Source organism: Phascolarctos cinereus, unplaced genomic scaffold, assembly GCF_003287225.1.
Source record: "Phascolarctos cinereus isolate Bilbo 61053 unplaced genomic scaffold, phaCin_HiC Scaffold_8;HRSCAF=390, whole genome shotgun sequence".
NCBI classification, from domain to species: domain Eukaryota; kingdom Metazoa; phylum Chordata; class Mammalia; order Diprotodontia; family Phascolarctidae; genus Phascolarctos; species Phascolarctos cinereus.
In genome coordinates, this window is record NW_027556291.1 from 8,865,827 (window position 1) to 8,879,411 (window position 13,585).

The 13,585-nt window shown below is 42.3% G+C and overlaps 1 protein-coding gene across 3 annotated transcripts in view; it reads left to right on the forward strand.

The window, feature by feature from the left end:
* Positions 1-13,585, forward strand: part of DOCK11 (dedicator of cytokinesis 11) — a 174,493-nt gene that overhangs the window by 88,794 nt on the left and 72,114 nt on the right. For all 3 annotated transcript variants that reach the window (XM_078147802.1, XM_020963411.2, XM_020963412.2), the window contains exons 24-30: positions 1,514-1,632; positions 3,658-3,727; positions 3,817-3,942; positions 6,202-6,273; positions 7,006-7,152; positions 12,447-12,530; positions 13,260-13,371. In XM_078147802.1, coding sequence (XP_078003928.1) covers positions 1,514-1,632; positions 3,658-3,727; positions 3,817-3,942; positions 6,202-6,273; positions 7,006-7,152; positions 12,447-12,530; positions 13,260-13,371 — 730 coding nt within the window. The remainder of the gene's footprint in view (positions 1-1,513; positions 1,633-3,657; positions 3,728-3,816; positions 3,943-6,201; positions 6,274-7,005; positions 7,153-12,446; positions 12,531-13,259; positions 13,372-13,585) is intronic.

Sequence of the window (13,585 nt, forward strand, 5' to 3'; positions counted from 1 at the left end):
ATAATTTATATAACTGATCACTCAGAAGGCCTCGTGCTGAACCTGTGAAAAGTAGTAAGGGGGACCAGAACTAAAGTTCTCAGAGGGACTGAAGGGGATCTTGGTTACATATTGTTGTTATGGAGATGGTGGTGTCAAATTTTTGTCCATTTCTTATGGAGATATTGAGCCTTAGAGACAGCTTAAAAATCAATCAGTATGTCTTCTATACTTGTTAAGGTAGTACAGCTAGGGGCTACTTCTTAATAAGCTGGCTAGGAGGAGGAGCCATATTTGATTTGAATGAAGACTTGACAGAATTTCCCAGGAGTACGCATACATAACAGTGTCTGAGTCAAGCAGATAGTATCAAAGACCATTAACGCTGTATGAGACAAGCAAATCAAATTTCGTAAGTATTCATTGAAGAGTGAGACAGAGAGAGGTTGTGGCTAAATCTTTTATTCCCCTCCACCCCTGCCCTGGCTGCACTCAGTCTGAAGGTCTTAGCTCTAGTCTTTATTCTGTCACTTACTGGGATGTGACTGTGGGCTCTCTGCCTCAGTGTCCTCATCTGTAAAATGGGGCTTGTAATACCTGCCCTATCTAATTTACAGGGCTGTTATAAGGAGAAAATGAATGTGAATGCACTTTGAACACTATAAAATATTAATCAATGAAAAGAATACTGTTGCACCTGAGGTGGCATCATTATATGTAATTCAAATCCATCCCTCCAGTATTAGCCAGGCAAAAGATCTCTCATTGATTCTGCAGTCATGTATCTGTTAGGTTCACTGGCTTTTTCAGGGGTAAGGAGCTGTGTCAAATGATTGAACAGAATAGAAGACAGTTTTTTAAAAGGCGAGAGCCTGCCGTTATTTGTATTATGCAAGCTTGCCCCCTAGTGGCAGTTGGTGAAATGCCACATGCTGTCTGGAATAGAATTTAGCTCCTCTGAGTTGAAAGGAACCTCAGAGATCCTGGAATGTAAGTTGTACCCAACTGAAATCCACTCCACAACAACCCTGTCTAGTGGGCAGCGTAAGATCTGGAAGGGAATTAGAGATCGGCTAATTCAACCTTACAGATGAGGAAGCGTAAGAACATATTGGCATTATCTACAGTTTTAGATTTGCTTCGTGTTCTATATATGTAAATGCAACGACGATTCTCTTCAAAACTGGGACATCATAAAAATCCCTTGGAAATGTGGAAAACTCCAAGGAAAGGCTGGAATTATAGACAGGTCCATGCAGACTGCGGTTACATTATCTTTTGACTTTTGACTACAATGAAATCAAGCCAGGAAATTTGGAATTCAGAGCCCTCCTCTGTCTCTTGCTGATTGACTTCTCTGAGCCTCAGGCAGCCCTAGGATTTTAGGAGAAATCCCATTATGACAAAATCATAGGTCCTTGACATTTTGAAGTATATATATTGAGCTTTACGTGAGTCTCTCATATTTCTGTTCGCTTTCATCACTAATGCTATTTAGTAAATGTGTGTGTGTATTTTAAACATTTCATTTTAGTGTTTGCATGCCATGGAGATTCAAGTAATGATACAGTTTCTACCTGTAATTCTTACGCAACTCTTTCGTGTTCTCACAAATATGACCCAAGAAGATGATGTGGCTATCAACTGCACCATGTGAGTTTCACAAATAATTGAGATACTTTAAAAAAAAATCCAATCTTGCTTGATTTTGAGTGCCCTGGAGCCAAAATATAATTTTAACTTCCAAATGGTGACCTAATAAATGGAATCCTAAGAAATATCATAATTCACAACCTTCAGCCATCTCCAGGCCATTGCTTTAAAAATTTCAATGATTTCTCTGTTGTGGGGTCCCTCCCCCCTTTCTGATTTTTCATGATCCTGTGGTTTTCAGTGATCAAAAGGTATGGAAAGTTGTCTTTCTCTCTTCCCTCGGTGACTTTGGATTGTCTCAAATCTGTCCTTCACTTTGTCCTAACCACAAACATAATTCTCATCATTTTTTCTCTTTTTATCCTTTTTTCCTGGGCTTTAAATGTGAGTCTGTCTTCTGGGTATTTTATCACATAGCATAGCTTCAATAGTAGTTATAACGTACATTAAGATAACTGGGAAGAAACTAAATGATAACATGCAACATTTAGGTTACCTAAAGGTATGTGTTTTGGACTTGAAGCAATACTTTTTAAGGCCCTTAATTGGTTGGATGTTGCTATATTTGAACTTAGATGAACTCATCTTGCATAATGACCTCCCTTTTTATTCCTCCATAATATAGGGACAATATTAGATCTTAATCAACTGGTATTTGTTACACATCTACAGTGGGCCAGGCACTGGGCTAGGTGTTGGAAATAGAGAAAAAAAAATGAAACACTGCCTGCCCTCAGGGAGCTTATAGCCTATTGAGAGATAATGTACACACATACATATCGATAGAGTATAGATCAAGTAAATACCAGGTCATTTAGGTAGGAGCTTGGGGGAGTCAAGAAAGAGTTAACACGTAGAAGATGGTATTTGAGCTGAGTTTGGAGGGAAACAGGACTCTGACATGGAGAGGTGAAGAGAGAGCTCATATCATGCACAGGGGATAGCTAGTGCTATTTTACGTGTGTGTGTGTGTGTGTGTGTGTGTGTGTGTGTATACGGAGAGAGATATGCACATGTGGTAAGATTAAGTAAGTAGGTTGGGGTCATGTTGTGAAGGGCTTCAAATGACAAATTGAGTTTGAGGGAGTCACTAGAATTTATTGAGTAGGAAGGTGACCTGGTCAGACCTGGTCTTTAGGAAAAAGTACTTTGGCAGCTGGAAGGAGGATGGATTGGAGGAGGAGGAGACTGAGATGAGGTGTAATGAGGATCTGAATGAGAGTGGTGGTTGTCAGAGAGAAGGGGATCAGCTACAAGAGATGTTGTCAAAGTAGAAATGACAAAATCTGGCAATTGAGTGCATGTGCGGTGCAAGAGAGAATGCAGATTCAAGGATAATGACAGGATTGTGAATCTGGGAGATAGGAAGGCTGGGGGTACCCTTCAGCAGAAATAGGGAAGTTCAGAGAAGGGGTAGGTTTTGGGGAGAAGATAATGATTTGTGTTTTGGACATGTCGACTTTGAGATGCCTGTGGGAATCAAGTTTGACTTGCCCAAAAAGCAATTGGTAATGCAGAACTAGAAATCCAGAGAGAAACTACGGCTTGGTATATAGATCTGGGAATTACCTACAAAAAGAAGATAATTAAGGCCATGGGGGCCGACAGAGACCATTAAGTAAAAGAGTTTGTAGAGGCTCAGGGATGAAGAGCTGTTCTTCAAGCCAACTCAGTTTGATTGTTACTTCCTGTGATCTTGATGACTGCTGCCTTTAACTTAATGGAGCTTGACACAAATCTCCTCATTCTGTGATTCTGAAATGATCACAAAATCTTAGAGCTAGCACAAACCTCAGCAGACATCCAGTCCAACCTGTACCTGGACAAGAGTGTCATCAGTAGCATTCCCACCAAATGGCCCCCCTCCTTTAGACAGGTCTGCTTAGGAAGCTTTTCCTGACCTCAAGTCTTAAATCTGCTTCTGTGCCACCTTCACCCATTGCCCTTGAGAGGAAGACTTGCATCCTGAAAGGAACAAAGGAGCTTTGTAGTGCCTCATTTGGGGTCTTCGCTATGTCGTTTCAGGGTTCTCTTACACATTGTGTCAAAATGCCATGAAGAAGGATTGGATCATTACTTAAGATCCTTTCTAAAGGTTAGTGGGGAATCGTTCTTTTTTTTGGGGGGGGAGGGGGCTGATTCCTTAATAATCTCATTAGGTTCATGGTTTCTTTTTGTTTGTAGTATAGTTTTCGGGCTGAGAAACCAGGTGCCCCTCAGGCCCAGATGACACATGAAATCCTGGCCACAGCAATGACAACAGCGCTAAAGCAGTCTGCAGACTTTTTAGCCATAAATAAACTGCTAAAGGTAAGGACCCAGGAGGTACTGGGGAATTTAAGGAAAGCTGTGCCTCCCTGGTCAGCCTGGAGGGAGGCAAGGCTGAGAGGGAGGCCTGAGGGCCCCAGCTTCCAGCTCAGAGAGGCTGAAGTTAGACTCCCTTCAAACTCTTGTCAGCTCACATTGGTGCAGATACTGTTCTTAGGAAAATTCAGTCTGCTTTTATGCATGTGCATGGCCTTTGGTAAAACAAAACAAAACAAAACACAAAAACCTGGCCTAGGCTGTACTTACAAATACCCCTGAGCAGCAGAACTAGCAACTCTGTGGAGCAAGGGGACACCCCCCCCCAAAAAAAAAAGTATAAGGAATAGGACAGGTGACTGACTTGTCCATTCTCTTTGGTCAGGTCAAGGCCAACAGAGAAAGAGAAAAAGGATGAATCTGTTGGTAAATTCTAGAAGCACTCAGATGGACTCCTGAAGACAAAACTCTTGTCTAACCTAATCCCAGAAAATACCCTGCCCTCAAAATCTCTTGTGTTCGGCTGATTCGATTTTATTGTTCATTACCGGTGAGGCATTGATTTAAACGCTCCCCAAAAGGCTAATCTAGATTTTGAGCAGGGGCAGTTTACGAACTAATTTCAAATAACTTGAATGAACCTTGGAGTCCTTGCCTTCTTTCCTTATCAGCTAGTTCGGCATTTTCCACATTGGACATTGTTGCCTGGAATTATTTTCCACTTGGAATATTTGATCTGGGCTTTCTTTCTATGCTGTGGTTAGTGAATCTGGAATTGATCCAATTATCATCTTTCTCCAATGCCCTCCTTACGGAGTAGTGTAGAGAACCTGGGTTGTCAGGTAATGTCAACACATCACAAGCTAGGGCAGGCAGACTTCCTCCCACTGTGGCAGACTGTGTGCCAGTTTGAAAACCAGCCTGTTTCAGCTTGGAGAAGCTCATCACCAGGAGGTTGGCTACGAGGTGATGAAGTTTTTGGCCTCCATGGCTCACAGAGACTGTGGGCAAAGGTGGGGTGGGGGGGGAAATAGTGAGGGGACAACAGAGTTTCCATAGCAGTGAAATTCCAGGCTCATTGAAATGTCTTGTAATCACCTCTGGCTAGAGTTATTGCTTATGATACATTCTTTTTGGGTTTTGTTTTTTCCCCTTTTCTCAAAACCATTAACCCTCTGTTTTTTGGTACTGAATAACTTTTATTTTGGTTTTGTTTCTGGCTTTTTTTTTTGGCCACTGATATCATACCTCTAGTAAATGTTTTTTGATGGTGGACAGTAGAACGAAAGAGCCAGGGGGTACCATGAGAGGCCATCTACTCCAGAGGATGATGATTTCAGCTAAAAATCTGTCAGCTTTTTTGGTTATTTTTTTTTCTATATCATTGATTTTGATTTTCACATGAGGCCACTTATTTGGTGATGTAACATTTGGACTTGTACCATCTCTACCACACCCCTCAAACCTCTGTCTGTTTAGTTGTGACTGTATAGCTGCAAACAAAATCTACTTCAGAATCCAAGCAAGATAGGACCTGGGCAAAATTGTGAAACATGCAAAATCTGTCCTCATCCCTCTTTCAGTGATGCTGTCTAGGTATCTAGTACTCTGAAGCTCTCCCCACCCTTCCACTGATAAACTCGTTTGGTTCTTAAAATGAGATCACCCTAAAGTATAAATGATTACCCATTTCAAAGGAAGCTTCATTTTAATTGGTAACTATCTTTTAATCCAAGAAACAGAATCTCTCAGGGTCAAATTTTAGGCATCACGGACTGATAAGTGGGGAGATATTTGGGGAGGTTCCTCAAATCACTTTTGCCAATATTTCAGCTGGCTCTAAAGTGGCTATTGGTGGATCATAGGATCTAGGGCTGGAAATTTCCTAGTTCAACTCCCCCAACCCCCTACCTCCTCCATTAGAAATGAGGAAACAAGAGGGCAAGTGACTTGGCAGAAACAGAGTCCAGATTCAAACCCAGGTCCTGTGACTCCAAATCTGGGGCTCAGAATACCGCACTGTTTTCATAATCCTTTTTAAAATGATAAGAGGGAGATAATGCTTTGGAAACTCCCATTACACACACACACACACACACACACACACACACACACACACACACACTCACACACACACATACACACATACATACATACATACATACATACATACATGTACGTGTGCTGAGCTTCCTAGCAGGTGAGCATCCTAATGGCTTTCAAAGATGTTAGAAATTAGCTGCTGTCATTGTTTTTCCATTCCAGTACTCCTGGTTTTTCTTCGAAGCTCTGGCTAAGTCCATGGCCTCATACTTACTTGAAGAGAACAAAATTAAGGTAAATAAACTCAAAAGTGGTTTTTCCAGGTAAATGAATAAAGGTCATTCCCTTCTGGTTTGCTTTGTACATAGAAGCATTTCAGCCCTTAGCTTAGCTTGAGGAGAATATTAAGTGAAAACAAAGCAAGGATCCAAGCCTAGATGAGAAGGGGGCTGAAGTTGCAGAGACTGACCAACCCTGAGCAGTTTTGTGCAAAGTTGTTTACAGGTATTGCCATTTGAAACCTGGACATGGCCAGTCTCTTAGGGTGAAAGTGTTCCAGAGCAGACATGACTGTGACTTGGCACACATAGTCATTTGTTACCCTTTTTCTGGAGTGCTTTGCTTTGTGTAGCAGAACAAAAACTCGCCACCCCCACCCTCCACCAACCCCAGCTCTTTAGAGGGACGTTTTGGCCATCCCCATGGTCGAGGACTTCAGAGTTTGCTTTCAGGGCAGCTGCATTCGGTGTAGAGAGCTAGAAGGGGCCAGGGTTGCAGGTTCCCAGAGCAAGTAGGACTAGAAGCTGCCCAGTAGCAGAGAGGCAGTGACTCATTCAATGCTAATAATCAGTTGTGCTCAGTGCCAGAGTGGCCTGGGTCAAATCTTTCAACTCGATCAAATGTGTTTGGAGGAGGAGAAGACAGGGTTGGCCTCCCTCCATTCTTGCTCCTGCTTCCGAATGTTGCTATTTTGGGCCTTCGGCTGGGAGTTTGTTCCTTTACCTCTCTCTGTATCTTGAATTTCAGCTTCCCAGAGCCCAGAGATTTCCCGAGTCCTACCATCATGTCCTACACTCGCTCCTTCTTGCAATAATTCCTCATGTGACTATTCGATATGGGGAGATCCCTGAAGAATCAAGAAATGTTAATTACAGCTTGGCCAGCTTCCTGAAGGTGAGTTGTTTAGAGCTGTGGGGCAGGTGACTGGAACAACTGCTTCAATGAAAATAGTCATTTCAGTCAAACAACCCGTTTGGATGGATTTTTTTTTCTGCCAAAACAGCCAGTGTTTTGACTGATTTGATGCACGCAAACCATCCGATTCAGATAAAAAAGTGAGCAGTTGGTGCACTTGGCCTAATGTTTTGTCTGTATACTGCCCCAAATCCACATGTTTATGGAGGACAGAAAACACATTTCTTCTTGTTGTTATTATACTTGAGACCACTTTGGAGTGTTTGCAGGAAATGAGCAAGCCTCCTAGGATTGAGCACAGCAAGTCCTGAACTTCGAAATGAGTGGTGTTCCAAATGTTTATAAGCAGATTGGAGTTTAGAACACATTTTTCCATAATGACAATGTTATTAATGAAACAGACTCTTAGAGATATGTAAGGGACCCCTGTGAGATCCTCTTGTCCAATCCTCTCATTTGACAGATGAAGAAACTGAGGCACAGAGAGGTAAAGTGACTTTCTAAAAGTCACACAGCAAGCTGGCTTAGGTGGCTGAGTGGGTAGAGGCCTGGACGTGGAGTCAGGAAGACCCGAGTTCAAATCGGGCCTCAGATACACACTAGTTGTATGACCCTGGGCAAGTCACTTCATTGCTGTCTGACTCAATTTCCCCATCTGTAAAATGGGATAACAATAGTATCTCCCTCTTCGGGTTGTTGTGAGGATCATATGAAATATTTGTTAAGTGCTTTGCACAGTGCCTGGCACATAGTAGGTATTCAATAAATACTTGTTTCCTTCCTTCTTTCTTTCCTAGTACCAGATCTCTTTATTTCCAGGTCCGTGTTTTTTTTTCTTTCTGTTATACCTGGCTGCCTCCCTCCCATTACTACTAGTAATGGTGTTATTAATGCCAATAGCAGGATTTTAGCTAGGTTCTGTGTTAAATTGTCTTTTGAGTGCCTGCCTGGGCAGCTAATTACCATTCATAACTTAGTTTCTGCAGGTAAGTAGATTTGTCAACACACCACCAGAAGAGAGTATGGGGTACCAGAAATCACTGTATCTCTTGTTGCAGCTGCTGGCTGCTGACCATTGACTCAGTGAAAAAGGAGTGTGGGTACTTAGGCTGTATTTTTCCTCCTAGGCCCCAGCCTTGGCCTTCCCTGGCATAGGCTAGCTGTTTCCGGTCTGAATGTTTGGAAGTTGAAGAATGCCTAAATATTTGCTTTACTAATTTTACTGAATTGCAGCTTAGACAATTTAGACAGAACTGAAAGATATAGGGAACCTTCAGGTGAGGAAATTCCCTCTACCAATTATAAATAGTGCCTTCTCTGCAACTTCAAGGCGATGTTGCCTCAAGCACTGAGAAGTATTCTCTTAATATTCTCCTCAAGCTAAGCTAAGGGCTGAAATTTCAGCCTTTCAGCACGTAGCCAGCATCCCAGTATGTGGCTGGGGCAGGACTGGAACTCAGGTCTTCTGTATGCCATGCTGCCTCTTTTTCTTGATGCCTTTTGTTTTCTTACATAACATTCCTTTACAGGTGTATTCTTGTCCCCTCTCCTGCCCATTGACCTTGTATGACAATGTCTATGCAGTACCCTGTGACCATGGAGCAGACGGGCACTGCTCTCAGTGGGAATTCCATGTGGCACAGTAGACAGAGCACTGGGCCTGCAGTCGAGAAGACCTGAGTTCAAATCCAGTCCAGATACTTACTAGCTATGTGTGTAAGCTCTTCTGCCTTAGTTTCCTCAACTGTAAGGCTGCTTGTAAGAACCAAATGAAATAATCTTTGTAAACAGTACTTTGTGAAAAGCACAGTGCTTAGCACACAAGAGATGCTATATAGATGCTTATTCCCTTCCCTTCCTCTCCCCCCTCCCCGCAGTATCCCACTTCTACAGGGTCAGGCTTGGTCATATATGGAACATTCCGCTTCCTTTTACGGTTCTTTGTGCTTACATTCCAATCCCCTCGTTTTATAGATGGTAAACTAAGGCCTAGGATGGGGAAGTGACTAGCTCAAGGTCACGCAGAGCCAAGACCAGAAGCTGGCTAGGGATAGAAGTATGGAGGTCCAGCTGAATGAATGAGTATCATCTCTACCAACTTCTCCCAACTTTTTTTGGGTGCATCAATAGGCACCTCTAAGGCTTGCTTCCCCAGACTCTGGAATTCAGTGACTCTCCATGGACTAGGCCAGGAGTGGGGAACCTGCAGCCTCGAGGCCACATGTGGCCCTCTAGGTCCTCAAGTGCAGCCCCTTGGAACCTGCAGACTCAAGGCCACAGGTTCTCCACCTCTGGAATAGGCTGTAGTTATCTAACATGTTCAATTAGACCTTTTTTAAAATATCCCAGTCCCATTAAACAGTACAGGTGCCCAGACTAAAGAAATGTGACAGTAAACATCTTCAAATTGTAGGGTCCCAGGATATAGAAGAAACTCTTGTAGCCTTGGAAAGGGAAAGTGCAGGAGGAAGAAGAGGCCAGAGTTAGGAGGTGCTTTATGCCAAGAACCAACATGTCCTGGGCCTGGCCATCACCCTAAAACCTTCCCAAGCAGTTTGAATATATTGAGGTGTTTCTTTTGCTAATAAAAATACACTTTCAATTCTATGAGAAACTGGGCTGTTTTCAAGGAGGAGCTTTATAGCCAAACTTACTAGAATATTCTTTTAAAGAAAGAGACAGCTGTAGATGCTTTGTTGGTTAAGTTGGGTGGGTCTTTTGGACGAGGGAAGGCTAGGGGGCTCTTCATTTTTACTTCCCTCTCACCCCACTCCTCCCACAATGCCTCAAAGAATGAATAGCCCTGGAGACAATTTCTGTTTGAGACGCATCTGTGCTTTTCTGCTTATTGATTCTGGATACAGGTCTCAGATCCCTGATGCCTTTCTTTGCCAGAATAGAAGTGAGGTTTTGCTACTATTATGTAAGGCTTTGTGTGTATTAGAAACCAAACAAACAGCTAAACTCCATCCTCAAGTAAATTCAGTAAGAGATTATTTGGGATCTAAAGTATCAGAAAAATATTGGTCTTTTAATCCTTTTCTTGGGAATTCGTGCCCAGCGATCGAAGACTGGCTATGTAAAGCAATGTGCACCACATTTATTTTTGTATTGGTCATAACGTGATGCGTCTTCGATCGGTCAGGCATTTATTAAACACCAGCTGTAATTATAGCTGACATTTTCTATCTTGAGCTTTACAGCAACCCTTTGAGATATGCAGGACAAATAGTGTCCTCATTTTACAGATGGAAACTAAGGCTCTGAGAGATTGTCACTTGTCTGTGGTCACATAGCTATTAAAGTATATGGGTGGTCACATTTGAACCTAGGTCTTTCTGACTCCAAGTGCAATACTCTTATGTACTAAACCAGGGGTGGGGAACCTCTGGCCTCAAGGCCACATGTGGCCTTCTGGGTCCTTGGGTGCCGCCTTTTAACTGAGTCCAAGTTTTACACAAAAAATCCTTTTATTAAGGCCTTGGAGGCTGCAGGTTTTCCATAACTAAACCACGTCCTGTGCTAGGCAACATGGGGGATAGAAATGTAGCAAGACTCTGGATTCATTTTCCCAGAACAAGGTTGGCTCCATCTTCCCATCAGGGTTCTTGGGGTACCCTTCTTTCTCTAATGCTCTCAGAGCCCCCATTCCAGTGTGTTCTTTCCCCACTCCCACCCTCTATGGTTAACTGGTGCCCAAGGGCACCAGTTTCATTTAACCAATTAACATCAATTAACTTTTATAAAAGAATATTTACTGTGCAGATAGAGTAAGAACTGGAAGTCACAAAACTTTTCTTCCCAATACCTGGGGACACATTCTCCTTAATCCCCAGGGAAGGTGGGCTCAGACTTAAAGCAATTTCTACAGAACATTAGTCTAAATGCTGGATGAGTCTTTGTGTTAACTACAGTCTGGCTGGTTCCTTCAGTCATTCTCAAGAGCCTCTATGTTGGGCTGGATCCTGAAAGTTATTTCTTAGGGCCTTGCTGCTGCATTGGAGGGCTGCAAAAACCTGACATTGACTCTAGCTTCCGGGCCTTATCATCTTAGTATCTGATAAACCTATAGAAATGAAAAACCAGAGAAAGAAGTAATTACTTAATAAATTACATGGGAAAATTGGACTTGGACCATATTTCCCACAACATGCCTCAGTCAATTCTAGCTGGATAATAAAATGAAAAACAAAAAATACACTAAAAATGAACAACAAAATATTATGAGAGATGGCCTTTTTTTCCTAATAGGGATATGGAAGGAATTATGAGAGATAAGGTAGATGTGCTTGGATTGTATTAAAATTTTTAAAAATTTGTACAACAAAAACCCAATATGACTGAAAGAAAATTAAGAACTTGGGAAAATACTCATGGCAAATAGAATAGATAAAAACCTGATATCTGAAATAGAAATATATATATGATATATATAAATATATATATATATCATATATATATATTTATATATATATATATATTTTATTATCCAGCTAGAATTCAGTAAGGCATGTTGTGGGAAATATGGTCTAAGTCCAGTTTTCCCATACACACACACACACACACACACACACACACACGGAATCCCAGTTCTGCCACCCACTTATCTTGAGCAAGTTTCATCACCTGTAAAACAAAAGGACTGGATTATAGGATCTCAATTTTTTTCCAGCTCTTAAGTCTATGATACTGTGATCCTGTGTCGGAGAGTAGGAAACTAGTGCATAAAGCTCTGGGCCTGGAGGAAGGAAGAGCCAGGTTCAGATCGGGCCCTGTGTGGGGTCCTGGTGAAATTAACTGTAAAATGGGAGAAATGGCGCCTAGCTTCCAGGATCGTTGTGAAGACCAAATGAGATTGTAATTATAACACTCTTAGCATAGTGGCACTTTCCACAGCAAGTGCTATATGAATGCTGTTTGAGGAAGATCAGTGTGATGGTGGATTGGCAGGAGAAGAGACCAGAGGCAGGGAGACCACTCAAGAAGGCTACGCTTTCATCTGCCATCTGTCACCACCACCCTCATTGTGGCTTTGTAGACTTGGCCAGAAGCAGTAAAGTTGACCAGATTTGCCACTTGGGAAAGCTGCAGGGGTAGGCCTCAAATCCCGCCTTTTGCACTTCTAGGACACTGGTCATTCCTTTGCTCTTTCTGTGCATTGTTATTTCTTCATCAACAAAATGGGAATAGCTAACCTTTGGTGGAATACTCATGTGCCTGACAGGCCATGGGGATCATGTCCCTGATAGCAACTTTTTATTTGGTTTCTGTAGCGCTGTCTGACACTGATGGACAGAGGATTTGTTTTCAACCTGATCAATGACTATATGTCTGGCTTTAGCCCCAAAGATCCGAAGGTGAGTTATAACTGCATACAGTTAGACAAGACATTTGCTTTCTGTTGGAAGTGGGCATAAAAAAGTTTTTTACATTTTGTGCACATGAAGATGAAACAAGTAGGTTAATAGTAGCAGCTGCTTCTCCATTACTGAGCTTTATAAAGTCTAGGGTGATTTCAAATTTATAAAAATCTGGAAAAACAGCTATAGCTTAGGAAAGAATTTTGGGAGATGATTTACAGCCCTAAGAAAAGAGAAGTAGGAAAAAGTCCTAGCTTCACTCCTCTGGGCACTGAACAGCCAGACAGATCAGGGGCTGCCAAATTCAGGGGGCCCATCTGCTCTGTACACATGGTCTAGTACCAACCTGCTTTGTAACTTAGGCCAAGGAGCAAAGCTCTTCCTTACTGTTCTTCTCATATTTTTGAGGGCTCATGGTATTCAAGCTCCTCTGGTGCAGATCCCCAGCTAAGATGAGAGCAGATCATGACTGAGGGCTTGGGAGATGGTACAGCAGGAGACCAAGCATCCCATGCAGTTTCAGGAGGCTTTCAGGCTACAGTATGAAACAAGGGCCATCCTCCTTCCTCCCTTCCCCCTGAATTCTCAAGGATCATTCCCACCCATGTTTATTATTCTAAATAATTGTTGCAAAAATGAATGCTCACCATTAAAAGAGAAAAACATTAAGTCCCTGCCAAATTGCATTCGTATGGACACATGCCTAATTTTTTTTTTCCTACCCAGGTTCTGGCTGAGTACAAGTTTGAATTTCTGCAGACAATTTGTAATCATGAACATTACATTCCTCTAAATTTGCCGATGGCATTTGCAAAACCCAAACTTCAGAGAGTTCAAGGTATATCCCATTGTTGGGTCCACATTCTTTATCTTCTGGGACTCCTTGAACAGAATGCTGGGGGGTTCAGTGGGTGGGCCAGATGTGCTGCAGTCTGGGCAGTGCTCTCTGAGGGGCTTGGCAACAGCCTCTTTTTTCCTGACAGCATTAGAATATATTGTGTGGAGAAGTCACGGTTTAGTCAATTCAGTCATTTTTCAGTTGTGTCTGCATC